Source organism: Pagrus pagrus (genome assembly GCF_965226575.1).
Source record: "Pagrus pagrus genome assembly, chromosome: 14".
NCBI lineage: Eukaryota > Metazoa > Chordata > Actinopteri > Spariformes > Sparidae > Pagrus > Pagrus pagrus.
In genome coordinates this window covers 20,995,076-21,010,198 of record NC_140198.1, presented here as the reverse complement: position 1 = coordinate 21,010,198, position 15,123 = coordinate 20,995,076, and the positions used below count along the sequence as shown (strand labels likewise).

The 15,123-nt window shown below is 41.5% G+C and overlaps 1 protein-coding gene across 1 annotated transcript in view; it reads left to right on the top strand.

Moving 5' to 3' along the window:
• Positions 1 to 15,123, top strand: part of fat3b (FAT atypical cadherin 3b) — a gene marked incomplete at its 5' end in the record, with an annotated part of 77,876 nt that overhangs the window by 17,680 nt on the left and 45,073 nt on the right. The window contains 7 exons of the mRNA XM_084373291.1: positions 2,920 to 2,981; positions 5,575 to 5,889; positions 8,043 to 8,253; positions 10,103 to 10,174; positions 12,366 to 12,502; positions 13,096 to 13,371; positions 14,762 to 14,972. Coding sequence (XP_084229417.1) covers positions 2,920 to 2,981; positions 5,575 to 5,889; positions 8,043 to 8,253; positions 10,103 to 10,174; positions 12,366 to 12,502; positions 13,096 to 13,371; positions 14,762 to 14,972 — 1,284 coding nt within the window. The remainder of the gene's footprint in view (positions 1 to 2,919; positions 2,982 to 5,574; positions 5,890 to 8,042; positions 8,254 to 10,102; positions 10,175 to 12,365; positions 12,503 to 13,095; positions 13,372 to 14,761; positions 14,973 to 15,123) is intronic.

Genomic DNA, 15,123 nt, shown 5'->3' with positions numbered 1-15,123 from the left:
AGGATGACGCTCTGTGGAGTGTGTACCCGCATGTTTTCATGTCTCTGTGTGAGCCATGACACACAGCTGTATAAAAATAATTTGCCTTTGTGTGTGTGAGAGAGAGAGCGCACTTTTGTATGTGTCTGCACGTACAGTATGTGTGTGTCACAGGGGAGAGTTTTCGGCCATCTGAGCCCCGCTGCCTGTCTCTGTCAAAGACCCACATTATTTTCTTATCTGTTCCTCATTAATCCCGTACAAGGGAACTCATATTGATGACTATCTTGTTCACGCTGTGATGAATGAACTTTCTGAGCAATTGGTTTTTTAATGTTTCTTGCAGTCTTTTCTCTCAGAGGTCACACTCCAGGGTCGCTTCCACCAGCTTATTGAATCCCAATAAATAACATGAAAATTGTGGACTTTTCAGTGGATGTACTCTATTCTACTGTTTTAGAAAAAAGTGCAAATTTGAATGCATCTTTACCTTAAGTTTCACAGCAATGTGACTGACATTGTCAGTCTGTGATTTTGATAATGAGAAATGCGTTCAATATGAATCACACCTAGCTGTTTACCCAAAAACTTTCCATGCACCAGCGTGATTTTATTGGGTAGATGAATAAACAAAAGCCAGCTGATTGATTTGCTTTCATGAAGCAGCTGTCAGCCACACTGTGACCTGAACTGCCGGCAAAAACCCTTCAAGTTTCAAATTGTTTTTCAAAACTCGGTTCGGGGTGGTTCAAAGTAATGCATTTTTCAAGTTCACTCTGGATGTGTCAGTTTGATGGGTTTGAGGTACTGCATCAATTCCCACAATGAATCAAAGCAAAACTTTGAATGGGTGCAAAGTGTGTAAATGTGCTGTGACAGCTTACAGTGCTGTCTGTTTGTCTGTGGGTGTGTGAGTGAAGCCTACCTCCTTTGGGGGATGAAAACAGAGCAGATAAGTGTTGACACAGGGTGTTAGATGAAGTGCTTCTTATAAAAACATGTATGTTTGCTGAGTGCCATCATGGAGTCACGGTGACCTTTTTCACAATCCACTGTTGGATTGTATTGGTTTTGTCGCACCACCAGAATATTAACAAATCAATTGTACGTGTTTGAGTCAATACTCATGATCAACACTGAACAAAAAGGAGGAATTTTGAAATCTCAGGGTTGTAGTTTTATTCATGCCCCAGTTAGAAAGCATATCAGAGATATTCCCCTGGCATAGCAAAGAAGCAGACTATAAATTGACAGTATTTTATTGGAAAAAGGAGAAGTCTAAAGTTCTGAAACAGGCCACTGGACCATGACATACATTTTCTGTGAAGGTGTGGGTGGGGATTTTTAATTTATTCATCCTCACGTCCAATTAAAACTCTGGATTGTCCAACTGCAGATGTGCTTCGAGCTGTAGATCATTGATTTTTATCAGAGTTGTTAGTGGTGCCGTGTTCTGCTGAACAAGCCCCACCTCCCCCCTACAGTCTCCCTCTTGCAGCTTGTGACCGCTGCTCTAGATTTACTCCTAATTTGCTTAATTGAAGTTAGCCTGCGTAGCAAGCTCAAGGTGACTCGGTGGTATGCGCAGGCACGAGAGTGTGTGAGTGTGAGTGTGCGTGCACACCGTTATTCCGCCCATTGAGTGTTGACTTTCCAACCATCCAAAATAATCCCGCTTCAATGCAACGCTTCATTACACCGAAAACAAAACGCATTATCACCGTTTTAGCACATTCAGTGTACACAGTCCTCAGAAATCCACAGGAATAAATGAAGGATATACAAGTATGCTTGTTTTTATCTCTGCATGTACCCATGTGTGTATGGATGTAGTATTATTATCATTATTTCTATTCCCTTTTAACAATAATAATGATTATCTGGTTCATTTTTATTGTGTTACCTTCTCATCTTATATGACTGGTATTGGGATGAGAGAGAGGGGGATGACACGCAGCAAAGGGCCGCAGGTCGGACTCAAACCCTGGGCTGCTGCAGGGAGGACAGGGCCTCTGTACATGGGATAAGCACTCTCCCAACTGAGCTGCCGGGGCAGTCCATGTGGGCACTTTTGCTGCGTTTTTATCAGGGCATTTTGCTGTGCATTTGTATTCGTGTGTGAAAAAAGATCACCAGGCCGTAACAAATGTGCCCATTTTACTGGGTTTTAAGGCTCTCATGAGATGCTTAATAGTGTTCAAGGAATATGATCAACAACAACTATTTCAGCTGGAAAATGAAAGCGTGCTTACATTATTGTAAAACTGTCATATAATGGGTTGAATCTGCTTATGGATTTCCCCTTGCTTTCCCTTTTAGCCAGAATCATTTCTGGCGAACTTTTGATCTGTTTAGCTCACAAAGTTTATACAGACTAAATCAAGCAATTACAGATTGATTGCCACAAACTGTGTCTGTGTGTGGGGGGTCATTCTCTGCAGTTGTACAATGACAAATGAGAGCCAAGCAAATGACAATAGAAGAAAACACCGAAATTAAAAGCGAGAACATGAATCATCAGGGGGAAAATGGAGCTGTGTTTGTCTGTGATCTCCAGCGCACCCTGCTAGAGTTTCCGTCTATCATCTGAATAATCTGGTTCGATCAAAGCTATTATCAATAGCCTCACTCCCTTCTCACTGGCCTGGTGGCATGCTGGCCAACTGAATGACCCTCAGCTATACGGTGCCATATGAACACGTGCCAAATGCCATCGTCGCTGCCAAGGCTGCAGGCTATATTTTCTCAGCTGTATGGCAGTGGGTGTTCACATGCACTCAGCTTTTTAATGTGGAAGAACTTCTCATAGGAAATTATTTTGGCTTTGTTATTTGTAAACTTTGTAAACTGTAAACTATTTGTCAAAACTGTATCAGATCTTTATGAGCTACCAGCGATTTTCTGTTTGTGTAATCCAAAGCTGCTCTTTTGTGATTTTAGGGCTAATCACCACGACGGCGAGGAAGCTGGACCGAGAACAACAGGCGGAGCACTTCTTAGAGGTATAGAAAACGCTGAGCATTGTTCATGGCTTTATAGTATTATTATTTATCTGGCCCTGCCACCTGCCACAGCCCACTATTAACAGAGACAGGGTAGAGGACAACGCTGGCAGGTCCTCAAGGCGCCATAAACTGTGATGAATGGTTGTAGTTTTGGGCCCCAGGTTTAGGATTTTCTAAATGTAATCATTCATCATTGGTTATCTACTCCACTCAGGATGGGAACAGGGAGGAGAGGAGTTGGTCTGCTCAGCATTTGATAAGCACAGACACTAGGCATACAGATAGCTCTGTGATTACCATTTCTGTTGCTCCTGCTGCTCTGCATGCAGATGAACCTGATAATCAGAGATTCTTGACTTTTGAGACATGAGCAAACTTCTACTTCCCCGCACCTTTCTTACAACTTATTAAATGCTGCTGAATCTAACAAGCACTTTGCCCTCCTATAAAATGGAATGAAATAACCCACGGTTGACCCCCAGTACTGCATCTTGGTGTTTTGTCTCTGTATTGCCAATTGACTTGTCTAGACTCAATAGCTCTTTGGACTACTTTGTTCAGCTCTAGCACTTAATAAGACCCCAGCGTATGACAAAACACTGCAAAATAAAAGCAGCAAAAGTTGTAAGAAGAAGCCTGCATCTGACAGCATCATACACTTAAACATTCATACCTATAAGGAGCTTAAAATTGGGGTCAGAGAAGTCTTTGTGCATCGTCCTGTTCTGTCCTGAGATTTCAATAGAAATGCCAGTCCATGCATGCCACCCACTGCTCCGCCTGCCAGTCTCTGCTCTCTGTTTGTAATTAATAGTCTAGTGAGCAGTCAGGCTGGCAACGATGGTGTTCACCCTGATCTGAGTCAATTGATCAGTGATCAGACCTCTGCCTCCAGGGAATCGATAATAGAAAGAGATTTCCCGTGAGCCCCACGTGGTCCTGCGCCGGGTGACACAGTGGGAGCCAAGATTTAAAGAGTCAACGTTCAAATTATGGCCACTTTTTTTATTTTAAACGTTCAAGAACTCAACTGACGTTTTCAACAGAATGTGAAGATATTGTGCCAAAGAGGTCTATTTATTATGTCAAAGAGAAATCTACTCAAGCTGGCATGCTAACGTCTCGTAATCCCATTTTGTACCTCAAAAGGCGATAGCCCGATAGTATAGTGCCCCATAGTTTCAGCTGGGAGATGCATGAGGAACAAGTTCTCTCCAGTTCACAAGCTTAATTAGCTTTTACAGTCATACAAGACAAAAAAAAATTGAAATTTTCTTCCACCTATTTTCCTTATTAAACAGATAATACAACTGTACACCTTCTGAATCCAAGTTTCCAAATTACCTTGTGAACTCATCATAAAACCCAATTGTTTCAAATTTGACAAAAACTTTTGAATAAAACCTTTTTCCTGCTGTTTAAACAATCACCAGCACTTCACTCTATCCTGTCCCCTCCTGCTGTGTCTTCTGATCCCTGGAGTTAGAGGCCTGTATTTCCTTTCATCAAACTAGCATCTGATAGTCTCACAGACTGTGTTTGGTCCCGATCTGATCTTTCCTCTGATATCGCGCTCAGGGTGGGAAGCTCAAATATTGTATCACTGTGTTTCAGATTGAAAATCCTTTAATGTCAGGATTCTGACAAAATGTTATAATTTCACTGCTTTTTACGTGATCAGCAACTGAAAAAACAATGGATAATGAAAATGGGGTGAGACATCAGGTTATATATCAAGGTATAACAACATTTTTGGTAGCCCAACATTCATTTGCATGCAACCAGCTCCTAGCAAACATTACTGTTTGATAGCATAATATGATACGATAGGAAAGGTGTAAATTAATTCTAAAATATCAACGAACCTCTTGGACTCATTTAATTAAGTCTGGAAGTGAAACACACTGGATGTAATCAAACGGTAATGTTAGCAAGGAAGTGGCTGAATGCTAACGTTAGCTAATAGTTTATCAAATTTGTTGTTCTACATTAAAACATGGCCCGATATCCTTCCAGATTTTCGCTATCCCTCATCCTTCAGTTGCTGATCGATCAGGGAGTGGTGAAATGATAACTATTTGTCAGATAGCCCTTGTTTATGTGACCTGCAACCTGGAACACAGCAGCATGACATGTTCCCAGCAGTCTGAGTGTGACGCCAGAGGAAAATGGCCACCATGTGAATATGGTCTATTGCCTACAGTGTGAACACCAGCATCCATGGGCCGAGGGCCACTGGCTGCACGTCCAACTGAGCTAGCTAGCTAACAGCAGCTAGTAGCTACAGCCAAAAATAGCAACAGCAAAGTGTATAGTCAGCAGTTACTTGCGGTTACCATTGTGGTATGCTGCCCCGTATTTGTTATGAGTGATGTTAGACACATGGTCAATCTTTGCATCTTTAAGATGTTAATAAATGTAAGAACAAATTCATTTATAATGTTTCTGTAGTCTAGTAGTGGAGGTATTTTAGTAAGTTGCAATAAAGTATAGAATCAAAACATGTTCAAGACACAGTGATGCATCACCATGACTATCATATATGTGTTTTATTGTATGTGTGCTCACACACTGTGTGTGTTTTCCTCAGGTAACAGTTATAGATGGCCCAGTGACTACCCGCCAGTCTACCGTGTGGGTCATAGTTCACATCGAGGACGAGAACGACAACCCGCCCACTTTCCCAGAGGTCACCTACCGCATCAGCTTGACTGAGCGAGACCGCAACAAACGCGGTGAACCGGTCTACCGTGTCTTCGCTTATGACCGGGACCTTGGAGCAAATGGCAACATCACCTACAGCATCGTTGATGGTAATGAGGATGAGAAGTTCAGTATTGACCCGAGGACTGCGATGGTGTCGTCAAAGAAGATGGTGACAGCAGGAAGCTATGATATCCTCACTGTGAGTTTCATACACAAGGTTTTTATACAGGGTCAAGATATTTTTTTATGTCAGTGCTGTTTGGTCTAAAGTTGGAGTGTTTTCAGCTAAAGCACAGCGCTCTTTAGCAACATGGCAAACATGACAACAAATCTATAGACTCAATCACAGATGGTCTCACGAGGGATAAGACTGTGACCTCTTCCAGGCACAGTGCTTCTCTCTTTCCTGCACAGGCCTTCACACGTCCTGTTTCCTGTTACAACTAATTTCATAGCCAGCTGGGCCTCCATTGGTTCATCGGGCTCTGCTTTCATGCACTTGCACATTTGACAGCAGCAAATGGAGCCACATTGTGAATTTTTCATCGGATACAAGCCCAATTTAGCTTGTACGCTTTTGTATTTCCAAAGCCAATGAAGGCAAAAGTGCCAAGGTGGGTTGAGTGGCACAACTGAAGTTGTATTTATGGGCATCAAAAATGCATATTATTTTTCAAAAATGCATATCATTTTTGATGAGATGGCACTTGCCCCAAACGCAAGCACAAATTGCAGTTTTTGTGAATCAAATTCTAACAATGTATTCACCCTGCTCCAGCCCCTTTTTACATATGCACCGCACGGATTGATAAGTGATTTACACTGATTGGGACTGATTTCTCTCATGCATCTTATTCATTGATTAATTTGTCTGCCCATGTGCCCCTGGAGTTTCAGTGGACAAGAGCTGGTACTTGAATTGTGGAAGCAGCTTTTTCCTGTGACAACATATTCACCAATCCTCTCTCCTTAAACCATGTGTCTATTTTTAGGGGTTATATCATTCTCTAAGCAAATCGTGGATCAAATAATGTATTTGGCTCACAGGTCCTGGTGTTCAGTGAGCAACCACTGCCAAGTCAAGGTCAAGGTCAAGGAAGAATCCAAATTTGGAGTGGATCCAAATCACGGCGCAGATACACAAAACATTTTTGTGATGAATTTTTGTGCAATTTTTTTTACTAGTTAAATAGTGTAAAAACAGCCAGTTGTGGAAATACAATGACTCCATTTTGCATTCCACATGTATGGGTACCAGTAATCCTCTGGGGGAACACAGTTAGTTCTTTAAACTTCATACAGAGAGCAGTCACTATGGAGCACCAGTTGTAACATCGCCACAATTGTAACGATGCAGTTTTTTCTCAAACTAAGGTGTGGCTATGAAAACGTTAATGCACACATATCATTATAATTATAAATAATGCTAATAAGGTTTGTTTTTATATGCAAATTGAAAGGCTCAATATGTAAGAACTTTAGTTGAAAACACTCAAATTAATAATAGACTTTGAAGAAATAGGCCTAACAGTTTTGAAGATGTGATGTCTATGTATTGTGTTGTAGGATATCTACTGAAATAACATGCTAATTGTTAGCCCCAGCCTATCCCGGTCCAAAGCTCCTGTGCTCCCCTGGTGCCCGAGCTCCCATTTTGGACCATTAGATGAATGGCTAATATAATAAATGCACTGCTGAGACAGCACAAATATGCTTTGACGTAATACATTTTGGAAATATATCTTCGTGTATTCAGTGTTTTTCCTTGCAGGCTTTGGCCTTGGTGGAGGTCTGAGCTCTCGAGAGTGCCCTTCTAGTTTCACACAAGTTCTTCCAAAGATTTTGTTGATTTATTTTAGTCAATACTTTTCCTGTTTGATGTGTGAAAAGCAGAGCGAGTTAATTGAAGTCAGGCAGGGACAGACATGCCATTAAAGTTTATTAGCTGGAATCAGTTTTGAGGTTAGCAAAATATTATTTATGGATGAGATGTTGTCACTGAGTGTTGGTGTAAGAAAATGCAGGTGACGTGTCAGTGCAGGGAAGATGAGTATAGATCTTTTCTGTATAGATTTTTAAAAAATCTGTGCAAAGTAGAGAGGCTAGAGTTCTAATGTGCTCTTGATGTTGACTTCCCCTAAACATACTAACATTTACATCCTAACAACAGATCCATGTAAAGGTAAATCCAACTTACAGTAGATCTTGTCCTTTTTATCTGTGAAATGTTCTGTTTTCCACTCCTGTCTATCACTGTTTCAGTGTTTTGCATAAATTCCCAAATGATTGATGCATGGGCTCCTGGATCTGCTAGCTGAATGTGAGGTTTCTCAACATTGCTCCCTCTCCTAGATAAAAGCAGAGGACGGTGGTGATCCCCCATTATGGTCTACTGTCAAGCTCCATGTAGAGTGGATTCGCAAACCTGTCCCCTCTCCTCTGCCCCTGCTATTCACCCAGAGGGCCTATAATTTCTCTGTTTCGGAGACAGCTGCTGTAGCTCAGCCGGTGGGAGTAGTTGCTGTCAGCCAGTCGACAACACCTGTCTGGTTCAATATCATCGGTAGGAAAATTTACATATTCATATTCAGAGTTTTCTTGTGCTGTGAAGTTCATTCAAGTGCATGTATCCAGGATTTTTGCTTTTTGCTAGTATAAAAAAAGCCAGGCCGCAAAAATAAGCTACAATATTCTTGTCATTTCTTATATATTTAAATTGCATTTAAAGGATTAGTTCACCCCAAAATGAAAATGTAGTCATTATCTACTCACTCTCATGCCAACTGAAAGTCGGGTGAGGTTTCGTAGTCTAACAGCTTGGCAGCATTCTCCTTCATAACTGAAGTAGATGGGGACTTGTTTTAAAACCTTAAAAGGGCAAAAAAACATGAAATGGGTCCATACAGCTCATCCAGTGTAATCCGTGTATGTTATTTACACCCTCAGCATGAGGTCCAGCTTGTGCACCCACTTCAGACGGGATGCATGCTAAAGCTTTTAGCTTGGCAGCTACAGTGAAGGGTGTAAAAAAATGTCTTTTCAAATCAATCTGTACACTTGGATTACACCCGACGAGCTGTATAGAGCCATTTTATGTTGGGTTTTTTTGTTACACTATTTTGATGTGAAGCTCAAAAGTTTTTTGGACCACGCAGCTTCACTCGACATCTAATTGGCATTGTGAGTAGATAATAACTAAATTTTCATTGTTAGGTGAATTTATCTTTCAAAGCTGCTATCCAAATGATTTAATTGATGTATTTAAAAAGACAATTTGGTTTTATTCAGAAAGCCATCAGATTTATGAACAATTGTGAGGACAAGAGATTGAATTGCCCCTTGAGGGATGAAGTAGTTTGAATTTTAATTGAACTAATAAATCCTTCTGCTTGCTGGACAATGGTGAAAATGCGTTTGAGAGATGTTATTTGTCTTTGTGGGTCTGACCTGTCCTGGATGATCCAGGAGCAAAACATGGAAGTGATATATTTCACACCCAGCAGTATAAACTTGATTCAAAGTGCAGGCTTCCTCACGGACCTGCACAACAATATTTCAGTCTTGGTTACTTCTCAGTGCTGGAGAGTTTTATAAGGGTAACTTGTGGATATTTGTCATAATCCAAATTAGCTTGTTAAAATCTAAAGGCCACTGACACCTTCTGTCATTGAGATTTATTGTGGACAGGCAAAAGTGCATTGTCTATATAAAACATTTCACTTCTGTGTGGTTTATTTTGCTAAAAGCAAGCTGGCAAACAAAGGACAATAAAAATTGTCTTCGGCTGCTGCTCGGGCTCCGGTGGAAATAATGAATCTTCTGAGGAGCAGTCTGGTTCTATACATGTCTGCCCGTTTACAACTGGCTCCGGCTTGCCCCTTGATTCAAGTCTCTGAAAGGATAATCAGTGAATCGCTCTTTATTGATTGCCACTCAGCTGTTCTGATTACAGCTCCCTTACTCAGATATTAATGTGAAAAAGAGTTGATTATTAGTTGATTATTCTTTTTCAGAGACGCATATCAAAGATACAGAAAATGCAAATGCGCTGCATTTTGCCTGTTCCTCTCGTACTGTTGATATCAGAGGAGTAATTGTGCAGGAAAAGCTCATTAATATTTTACATATTTTTTTTCCCCAAAAACTGAAAGCCTGGTGATTATCTTTTCAAACTTTAAGAACTCGACTCCAGTGTCAGCCACGAATGAATCACATTTCCCGCACTCTGCTAAAGTATTCCGATGAGAAGTCCACTCACATTATTTCTTAATTCACATAATGGTGGGAGACGTCAAGAGGTCGACTGTGCAGAGTGCTGCAGATGATGCAGACCTTTGATCAAAGGAAGATCCTTTACTCCCGAAATATTAATATTATCTCTTTCTCTTTCTTTTTTCTCTCTCACCGTTCAGGCGGACGCCTGGCCAGAGAAATGTTCTACATTCCTCAGAATGCGTGTGGAAGAAACTGCTCCCTTGACACAGGTCTGGTCAAAAACCCAATTTGCCACACCTCTTAAATGCCCCAGGTCAGGAGGAATTCAGAAAACCGCGGTTTAGAGTATCAGCACCTTGTTTAGCCAAAGGCAGTGTTGATTGATCTGAGCCTGAAAAAGGATTCTCGTCGGACAGCAGTAGTTTTCTATCTCTGCCCCGGCAGGACAGGTTCCTAGCTTTAGTTCAGCCACTTTGCTGCTATCACCCCCCAAAATTGTAACGTAAAAAAAAAAACCCAGAATGCAATCGTGTATAAACAAACTGTGTTTACAGACAGGTTCTCTCGGGCCCATGTTGTAGTGTAATTTGTACAATCACTTGTTTCGCAAAGTTGGTGATGTCAAGGTAGTGATGCCACTTAAGTTTTAAAATGATTCTGCCTGATGGTCTTTCTGCAGTTTCTGATTATTACCTCCACCAAGGAGGTTATGTTTTCACCCGTGTCCATTTGTTGGATTGTTGGATTGTCAGCAGGATTACACAAAACCTACTAAACAGATTTCCACAAAACTTGGATGGATGGTGGGTCTAGCCTAGAATAGGCCCCATTATTATTGAATAAAAGAATGGGTCCAGGAACTTTTACACTCTTTCTGTAACATTGGGAGATTGGGCTTTTGTGTTAACTTCTCAGGTAATGTTTCATGGATCTTAATGAAAGAAAATCTGGCATATTCAGGTGGCCGGTTTCCATGAGTGAGTACAAAAGGGGACTGCTGGGCCTTGGCAGAGGTTTGCAGTCTGCTGAGTGCCATTCTAGTGTTCATAGTTGATTAATCTGACACTAATTTTTCCAATAAATTAATGAATTGTCCAGTCTTCTTCTTCTTTTCTGTGTTTATTGACGGGTTGCAAACTAACTTTACTGGAGCATGCTGCCACCTACTGTGTCAGTGTTTGTAAATGTTGTGTTTGTTAAATCAAGGATGAATAGCTCATATTATGGGCTCATATTATCACCTATAATTTCGCCAATACCGATGTATAATCAATAATCTAAATGACCTAACATCAGGCTGAGAATTCATCGGCTCGATATATATCGTGCATCACTACTTGCAATTGGGGAAAAGAAAAGTCTGGTACTGTGTTACTAATGTTAACGCAATAGTTGATTTCTTCAAGAGATATACAGTATTACTTTATCTCTGTATCTTTTGGGTTGAAGTCAATGCAGGACCCACTCAAAAGAATCACTCTAAAGCACCGGTAATGATCCAAAACTCCACAGGGTGCCTTTAGCTCATTAGTTAAAACCTGCCATTTATGTGCTGACAGCTGTTAGGGCTCTAAATGAGACAAAAACTAGGTGAGTAATTAAAAACAGCGTGTAAAATGGAACATAAATGATTGGATTTTTAACAGAGCATTAATTAAAACATTTCTGCCCATACATTTCTCAAAACTAACGTACTGTATAACTTAGCTGTTCGGCTTTTGTAGCGCTATATGTGTGCAAAATATGACTGCTACCAAAAATACTGAAACTAACTGCTGATCAGACTCCCCTCGGGGCGCCTCTAACCGACAGGAAATAAATGGTACCTCTTTCAATTTGAGACTACAGACTGTGATTTCTGTTTTTTCTTGAAGCTGTGAGATTGCAGTGTAATATTGACCAACCTCTCCTCTAGAAAAAAAAACAGCGAGGAGAAAAAAAGAGAAAACGAATCCCTGTGGTTTGCTCTGACTCAACACGCATCAGTGGGCCCGTGAAAAATGCCCAATCAGTATTCATATGCTGAGGAGAGCTCAGGCTCCCAGATATCTCGAGAGAGAAACTGGAATGAGACGAAGGATGGCACTGAATACCTAACACGTATCAATCCTCTCCCCCGCTCTAATCAAACATTAAGCCTCTAAACTGTACACTCACCGCCCGTGGAAGAGACCCGGCTGTACGTTTTTTTTGATCTCCGAGATGGGTTGTGTTTTGGAGTGATAAGACAGATGTTTGTGTGGCTGTTAACAGCTCTCAGGCTGCCAAGTGGGTTCGGCGCTACATTGCATTGCATTTCAGTTCATTTTATTTCACAGACCCTCCAGCTCCAGACGTAGGCACCTGGCCAAAACAATTACACAGTAATAACTTAGAGCACCTGAGTTTAGCACGCAAAGTGAATACGAAATGACTGAAACTCTGCGTGAACTACGTGTGTGTGTGTGTGTGTGATTGCAGGGAGCTTTGACATGCAGTTTGACCTTCAGGTGGGGGTGGGGACTCTAGTCGTGGCCAAGCCCCTGGATGCTGAGGTGCAGTCGGTGTACAACATGACTGTGCAGGTGACAGATGGGACCAACTTTGCCACAGCGCAGGTACACACACACACTTTTGATTTGTTATGCACTGGCGCTGCTTCTTGCACACTTCAGACCCACATCAAATTAAATTATTGTTACCTCTTCCTGGGGGAGCTGTTTACTCACAGCTTTCCTCCTTCCTACACTCACACTCCCTTTTTCTGAAATGATCTCTTGCTGGCTATGAAATCTGCTTTTTGTTGCTCCGTCTTTGACATTTCCTGTGCTCCTGCTGTGTTGGCTGGCCTACTAGGTCTGCCTTGTAAGGGAAATCCTTGATATCAGTGGATTAATGGGATTAGCTAGGGGAAATAAAGGTCAAGTGTTCCTATAGATGGAAGAAATTGCCCACATCCCTCTTGGAAAACACCCTGTCCTGCTTGAAAATATACTACAATCATTCTATAGAGAGCTAGTGTAAATACTGTTCTATCTCCACCTTTCTGGTGAAAAATTCAAGGGGTATACCACCAGCCTTATATATTATCCGTCACCAAAGCCAGCTCTCCACCACAGCTTTTATCTTAAGGGATAATATACTGAGCACACGTCTGCTCCGTGCCTACCTTTGACTTTTCAAACTCCACTCCTGTCTCTTTGTCACTCAGGTGTTCATCCGCATACAAGACAGCAACGACAACCCTCCAGTCTTCTCACAGCCGGCTTATGATGTCAGCGTCTCAGAGGACGTGCCGGTCGACATGGAGCTGCTGCGGGTTAGAGCCTCAGACATGGACGAACGTGCCCGTCTGAGCTTCTCCATCTACGGCAGCGTAGACCCGGCCAGTATGAGACTGTTCCGGGTGAATCCTGGCACGGGGGTCGTCTACACTGCGGACAGGCTGGACTACGAGGCCAGGACACAGCACATACTCACTATCATGGTAATAAGGGAGACAAGGGTGAAATGTGTTTCTGTGTGTGCTGCGTTTGCTGTTATGCTCCTCTCGGCAGCTGTGCATGCCTCGCTTGATTTTAGCCAATTTCTTTCATTTATCTCCTCCAACAATGCTGTCCATATGATTCTTAAAATTAATTTAATGAGGACCATGCACAAAAAAAAATACATTAAAGGGACAGTTCAGTTCAGAGATATTGGCTGAAGAGGTGTCTGCCTTCTCTCGAATATAATGGAACTAGATAGCAATCAGCTTGTGGTGCTTTAAGCACACAAAACATACATTTGGAAATCATGACCCTGTTACTCGACCCACAGACGAGGAATTCATAGGAATTATTTTCTTTCAACCACCAACCAAATCACCACGCAGGAGGAAGCGTGCATCTGAAACATTAGCTGAGCGTAGTTAGAGTGGTTAACCAGCCTCTTGTCAATGAGTAGAAGTATTTTCTTTCTACTAACTTCACCCAGCAACTGTATCACTGTGCAGAAGGAAGCATACATCTACTCATTGACAAGAGGCTAGCTAACTAAGCTAACTAAGCTTAGCTAATGTTACATCTCAGCTGAGTAGGACACCATTAATGTTTACGACTCTCGCCTCTCGTCCATGAGTAAATGCACGCTTCTTTCTGCGTGGTGATACGGTTGCTTGGTGTAAATAGCAGAAAGAAAATAGTTCCTACATGAAACAAGGTCTTTGGATTATCTTGAGTAACTGGGTCATGATTTCTTGAAAGAAGAACATTAGTGTTGCATTTTTCAAATGTATTTTTTTGTCACTTTGAGCACCACAAGCTGAGTGGCATCTAGTTCTATTATATTCAAGGGAAGACAGATGTCCCTGTTCTCCAAAATTTGGCAACTCACACCAAAATAATCTAGATGGATAAATAGCACTACACGTAAAAGCACAAAATATGCATTTTTGATTTTCAGAGTGAACTGTCCCTTTCATCTCAAAATGAGAACAGATTATTATGCCAGATGTAGCTAGGAGCTAATTTCCATCTACAGTCCTGGGGGAGTTACACAGAAGAATCTCCAGACCCTAAAACCATTTACATGCAACACAATCACAAAGTCTGTATCACGCTGACAATTATACAGACAAGATCTACAAGCACACATCAACAAATGCTGTGAACACCCGCACATTCTTCCAGTACAACCATAGAATTACAGCTCATTATGTCTAAAAGTCTGAGTCGAATTAATGTCACCACGACTGGTCGCTCAACATTTTGCATCATGGGAAAAAGAATTAAAGTCTTTGCCGAAGTTTTAAACTCACCTGGAAGCATATTCCAAAATTAATACTCATCGCTCTAATATTCTATCTCATCGCATATTCATCTCTTATCTTGCCCCAGGTCAAGGATCAGGAGTTCCCATTTAACCGTGACCTGGCTCGTATCCTGGTGGCGGTGGAGGACTCCAATGATAACATCCCCTACTTCACCAGCACAGTTTATGATGCTGTGGCCTATGAGTCTTCTCCCAGAGGCACTCCTGTACTGCAAGTGACAGCCTTAGACAAAGACAATGGGATTAACGGGCAACTCACCTATACTATGGAAGCAGGTGTGATGTTATCTGAAAATAAAGACATTTATTAGTTTAATGACTCTATTATCTCGTGTTTTAAATGGAGGTTTGAGATGTGACTGGCTTTTAAATGCTTGTCTTGCAGAGAACAAATTGGGATTCGCATTTTCCAGTAATGATGTCTGTA